The 6,110-nt window shown below is 37.8% G+C and overlaps 1 protein-coding gene across 2 annotated transcripts; it reads right to left on the reverse strand.

The window, feature by feature from the left end:
• Positions 1-2,241: 2,241 nt before the first annotated feature.
• Positions 2,242-5,500, reverse strand: LOC149827253 (ubiquitin-conjugating enzyme E2 PEX4-like). Of its 2 annotated transcripts, none has more exons than XM_090020270.1 (7): positions 5,362-5,500; positions 4,796-4,843; positions 4,396-4,430; positions 4,197-4,316; positions 3,994-4,122; positions 2,593-2,722; positions 2,242-2,443 (listed from the first exon to the last, which is right to left on the reverse strand). In XM_090020270.1, the coding sequence occupies exons 3-7, from the start codon at positions 4,408-4,410 to the stop codon at positions 2,355-2,357; spliced, it is 483 nt and encodes a 160-aa protein (XP_089876396.1). In that variant the 5' UTR covers positions 4,411-4,430; positions 4,796-4,843; positions 5,362-5,500; the 3' UTR covers positions 2,242-2,354. The 2 variants fall into 2 exon arrangements, with proteins under 2 accessions (XP_089876396.1, XP_089876397.1); XM_090020271.1 differs by having other exon boundaries at positions 4,796-4,859; positions 5,362-5,499.
• Between the last annotated feature and the right edge of the window lie 610 nt (positions 5,501-6,110).

The following is a 6,110-nucleotide window of genomic DNA, read 5'->3' on the forward strand; positions in this document are numbered from 1 at the left end:
TCCCTTACATTTGAAATTTAAATCTCTATGGTGGCAACTTTTTGAAAGATGCTAAGGATCCGATCGGTTCATGTCGAGAAAACAAATCCGAATCCACATCCGATTGCATAAAACTGTATTAGGATCCAATCCCTCAATAGGATTTTAATTTTTTTACCAGACCCGACTAAACATGTTCGGATCTCGGTAACATTTACATCTAGTATCAACTTCATCATACAACATAAGGTTTGCCAAAAGCCTCCCTGTTTGCATCTCGATAAGTGCAGTCTCAGATCTCAGCTCTTCTGGGTTATAGAGCATATACAAAGTATCTAATCCTCAATTACATGGTTACCAATACATTCACAGAAGATATCTTAAGGGATTCATAGAAAATTGGCAATAGATCTTGACACCCAATTCATGAACATGCCTTAGGAGGATGCATGATCTTAAAATTGTTTGGTTGCAGACAAAACAAGGAAAGACAACTAGAACTTTTTAAGCAATATTACGTTTATCCTAACCAGCTGGTTGACCCGCTGGGTCTTGGGTTTGGCAATCGGTTCCACTCATCCCCTATGTCATCCTTATCTTCGTACCCCTCTTTGTGATTTCACTTATGCAAGTTGTTTTGATCAAGTCGGATTCTATAGATGTGATCTATATAATTCACTTAGCATAGATCCATATTTTAGTGCAAGATTAAAAAAATCAACAGATGACAAAGCACAAAATTTTATGATTTTAAAAAACATTTTTTTTCATAAAAAAATACAATCCGAGTGAAGATTGATATGGTGCTGAGTGTATATTTATATATACATATATATGGGTACATATTAGCTACTAATAATGAAGGTACAAAACTAATGAGCTAGAAATCATAGGTGCAAGTTGTATCGACTCAATCTAACAGCATAGATGTGATCAACATAGTTTGTTTGATAAGGATAAAACCTTGGATTGCGCTTTTCTGACATAAAAATGTGATCTTTTGAGTTATAAAATTTTGGCACATTGTGGGGCCATTGATTTTTAGACCTCTTTAAAAACCTAATTACTTGTCGTAATCACAAGATTCAAAACAAGTTTCCTACTATGTAGATCACATCCTTAACATTTGAACTACAAAAAATTAAAAAAATTTAAAGAAAAAAGTGATTTCTACTCATTAGTCTCGTAATTTCATTAGTAGCCAATATTAACCCTGTATACTCAGCACCCTATCAAAATAAAAGGCTGGCATCTCACCAACACATGCATGTGTCACTAGAAGGAGGACAGCTGGCAACTCTTTTTCTATAGTATACTTTGGCCTAGTTAGATTTGGGAGTTGAAGCAGGGCAACGTCAGCAACCTTAGACCTGTCACCATGACATGGTAGACATGAATCAAAGGCCATAGGTACATAAGAATTGGGAGATGGTGGAGTCATGAACTTTAAGGTGCACTAAGGTTTACAGTTTTTTTTTTGTTCCTTTTAAATCTGAAAGTGTGAATGCTTTGTTTCATAGAGTCCAGCTCTTGGATCATCTAATAATGACATGTACGTAGTTTTTTTAGGGTGTGAAAATAGTGTGAATATGAGAATCCAGCTCTTGGATCATTTAATAATGATATGTACATAGTTTTTTTAGGGTGCGAAAATTTGCTTAAAATTTTCATAAATATTCATGTTTCAAAAATCATAACTTTTTATTGAAAAAGTACAATCCAAAGATTAATTTCTAGTAAATGGACAATGTCGAACATATTTTTCCATGTTCACTTGGTTGATAAGCGTAACTGTGGCTAGGATTTTAGCTAACACGGCTGCAATTGGTAGAAGTCATTGCCGGAAAGGCAAACCTTGAGATAAGTTTTAATGTCTTGTAGTTCACTGTTTGGTTTTGGACAATCCAAGGGAAACAAAAAAACCAGCACTGACCGAACATTGGCTGGCCTCCTGTTGCTAAAACTCCAGAACAGTGGAGATATGGAAGAACTCTATATATTATCAGGATTTTCAAGGGTTGCAAATATTTCATGATAATATCGCAAGATTTCAAAACCTCGGTGATATTTGTGAGACTACGAACAGTAAAAGCAAAAAAACAAAGTCCAGAAGATGAAAATTAATTGCTGATTATCAAGATTTTCAAGGGTTGATAATATTTCAAGATAATATCACGGTATTTCAAAATCTCAGCTCTATTTGTGAGACTTCACATAGAACTTGAATAAATAAAGGATAAGAAAAACAAACAAACAAACAAAGTCAACAAGCTGGAAATCAATTGATTTAACTATGTATTATGTGTTTTAATACATTGTAAGGTTACAACACAAGCTCATAGGATAAATGTGAACATACGACAGCATTGCAAGACTTAGCCTTTCTTAGGCATAGCAGCAAGCTTGGTATACATTCTAGCCATGGAATAGTATCCCTTGTAGTCCCCAGATCTCAAAAGATTACCTGCAATGAACAAACATGAACCAGAGATCAATGGCATGGCCCAAGCATAAAGCTTCAAAAGCTGCACAGCATGCCCACCAACAAAGGGCAATCCACCAACTATATGTTTTTTTAGGTAATCTTCAATTGAATGGAAAAAAAGAAGAAACCTGAGTCGCAGTTGAGTGGACTGTCGGGTTCAGGATGTGACATCAATGCAATGATGGCCCTGCAAACCGACTGAAGGGTCCATGCAGGGCTCCAAGCATTCTTCAGAATATCAAGGCATATCTCTCCGGTCTGCAGATTGGAAAATAACAGCAAAGGGTGAGATCAACCGTTTAACATAATTGACAGCAATTCCACGTTTATAAAAACGTGTGCTGTTCTCAAAATCATTAGATCTTTGACATCAATAAGCTACCAAATTCATAATTATTCTCTTATTAATCCACAAGACCACTATTCTGGGACAAAAAGAAATAGGGTCTTGAACCCTTTCACTTCCGGCTTGACAAGGATGTCAAGCTAGTTGCAGTTTTATACTTCTATTCCTAAACTGTTGAACTCTGATCATTGGCTTAAACCTGACCATGGCATTGACAGTTCTACAGACAGTTTCGCTCTGAAATTTTTTTAGTCACCACACGTGTGCATCAGGTAGACAAACATGGCAGTAAACAAGGATTAAAGATTTTGTTCTCTAAACAAGTTGCTGTCCATGCGATACCATTATCAGATCCTCTGGTCATGGCCATACTTTCCTTTTAATGGAGCACACATATCATACACTCCTCCATAAAGCATGTTAAATAAAATTTACTTTAGTTGCCAGTTATAATGTGTCAGGCTTCTGGGCCCACCTTGACAAAGATAACAAGCTTAACATGTGGCACAGAACATATTGGCACCTCAAAAGCATCTGATTAGCAATTCAAGGACAAGAAACTAAAGATTGAGACTGACTTGAAGCCTAGTACATATTTGAGCTGTAGACCTCTTTAATAGATATACGGTTGAGCAGCTCTGTGTCAAGCTTTCCCTTTCTCATAAACGTACAACAGACAGCACGGAGGACTGTTGCTTTCTTCCAGAAAAAAACAAGTTTAAAAACCATACCTAAAATGTTTTTTTTTTTGGATGGGCAAGCTGGGGGAGAAACCATAGGTAAAATGAATATATCAAGGTAAAAATCCAAAACTGTATGGAGCGTCCAATGCCTGCCATTTAGAAACTAAACCTCACCTGAGACACTAACAAATCAAACTTAACAACCAACAGAATTCTATAGGCCAATGCCTTTCCGTCCATGATCCAAGACACTCCGCCCGAGGGAAAATAAAAAAGTTAGATTCACAAAGTGGTTAACTATAAAATCACTAGCGAACATGCTAAGAAGTCACTAAGGCAATGTTCACACACAAAAGGTTTTTAATCAGATTGCCATAGTCTGCCTGTAAAAAGAAACTTTCCTCACTCTTATGGATTTGAGCTACTTTCATACTAAAAGGTGTTTAAGAAAACTAAGCAGCAAGTAATACTCAACAATGAATGAAGAGGGGAATGGTTACCTTGAAATGTACATTAGGGTGAAATATTTTGGTCAAGAAACGCACTTGAGGAGGCAGCAACGGGTATTGCTCTGGCACTGAGAACGCTAGCTGAAAAACGCCACCCTCATAAGGAGTCTCAGTAGGTCCCTGAAATCAAAGACAACGATTTCTTGGTTAGTGCCATTTTGTGATATGAACAAATTATATCACCCATGTTTTACCTTGATAAGAGCAGTCCACTTGAATATATTTGACTCATCGCATATGAGTTGAATATCTGAATCAGCTGATTTCTCTCTCTGCACCTCCTTGTACTCCTTAAAAAGCCTAGCTCTTGATGCCTATATGCCGATCATAACCACCAAAAGTAACCATCCCAGTAACCAACACAAAGTCACAAACCATACCTTTTAAAAGTACCATAACAACGTCCATTTAACATGCTCGGTGGCTCACTACAAACAACACAATCATGTTTGCACGGCTAAGCTTAATGAGAGGATAAAAGTTGGTTCAGTAACAAGCACATTATAAGCTATCCAGAAAAACAATCTCATCACAGGCTTTTCTTTTCTTATTTTTTGGACGATACAATGTTAAGGCTCTGTGCATGACGGGATCAAGCAATGAAATTCTCCATGAAACTGCAAAATTTTCATAACCCGATGGACAAGACACATACAGGACAAACAATCAGGGACTAAAGACGTCCCCATCACCTTTTTTTCCCTTGAAGGAAACTCACATACCATGGATAATATAATACAAATTTGAGTTAAAAATATGATTTTCCTATAGTATAGTTGGATAACCATCTGACCTGAATATCGTCTGCCCTTTGGTCTGCCTTCCGATCTTTCTGAACCCACTAGATCAAGAACCAGCTTCAATTAGGAAAAATAAATAAATAAATAAATAAACAAACAAATAAATAAAAAGAATAGTATAGTTTTGTGCTTAATTGCTCTATTTTCCTATCTTAGTTCCTCCTCCACACCCTGCCCTTTGGTCTGCCTTCCGATCTTTCTGAACCCACATAAACAATTTGTTTCTTGTGCTTTCGGTGGATGAAAGGTAGGCCATGGCGATGCAGGAAGAAAGAGCTCTCATCGACGATCTCTCGTAGACTTCCTGGCCATGTCAATGCAGGAAGAGAACGACACATATGATTCCACAATTTATCCCATCATGAATTACGGGGTTTCAATGGAAATGATCTGCTCCACAGACCAGATGGGCCCCAATTCCAAGCGATCGATCACCCATCTCGACAGCACGAAATCCATCGAATAATCTATAACCCTAATCCGTCATCTCCACAACCCAAAAAACAATTGAAAAGAAGACGTCTACAAAAGGCGATGCAACGAAGGAGAGGGATCGAACCTGAACTCTCACAAGGGGATAAACCAAAATTAAAAGGCTCACGATCGGGCGCCCGTACGGCAAAGGGCGGAGAGAAACAGGCGAAGTCTGCGACGCCTTGCCTTTTGCGGCGAACGAGATCGGTATCGATCGATTTCCTCTCTCTCCCGAAAAATCCCTTCCTTCTTATATTGATTCGTTTAGCCCCTGTCCTTGGGGCTAATTCCTTCTTATACCGAATAACAAAAAAGGGGCCCAAATTTTTGTTTAGGGGTGAGGTGACAGAGCTTAATCGAATTCTAACGCTTGAACAAGCTCGGGTCGTTTATATTTAACGAGCTTGAGTTTGTGTTCAAACTCAGCTTGTTTATTTACTTGAACGAGTCGGATCCAAGCTTAAAGGAGCTAAGCCCAAGCCAAACTCGACGCTCGTTGTGCACCCTACAATCGAAATCGTAAGGCAGCCACTTTGACACTGACAAAGGGAGATCCATGAAAGGGAACATACGTAGATGAACCGTAAGCTACTTGAGAGTACGCCCAGATGTCAAAAGATTAATAATGGAGAAAACTACTTTTATATCATGCACTATTTTTTGTGAGTGCAGGGTTTTATTATATATATTCAGTTATACAAACAGCTAACACACAATCCTCAAATGTCGACATTAAAGATAACACTATATCACAATAGAATATCGAGATTTGAGGAATTGGTTGAATAACCCTACATCATGATAGATACATGATCATCAAATGTCAACATTTGT

The sequence above is a fragment of the Nuphar pumila genome, chromosome 10 (genome assembly GCF_984573655.1).
Source record: "Nuphar pumila chromosome 10, dmNupPumi1.hap1.1, whole genome shotgun sequence".
Classification (NCBI taxonomy): Eukaryota; Viridiplantae; Streptophyta; class Magnoliopsida; order Nymphaeales; family Nymphaeaceae; genus Nuphar; species Nuphar pumila.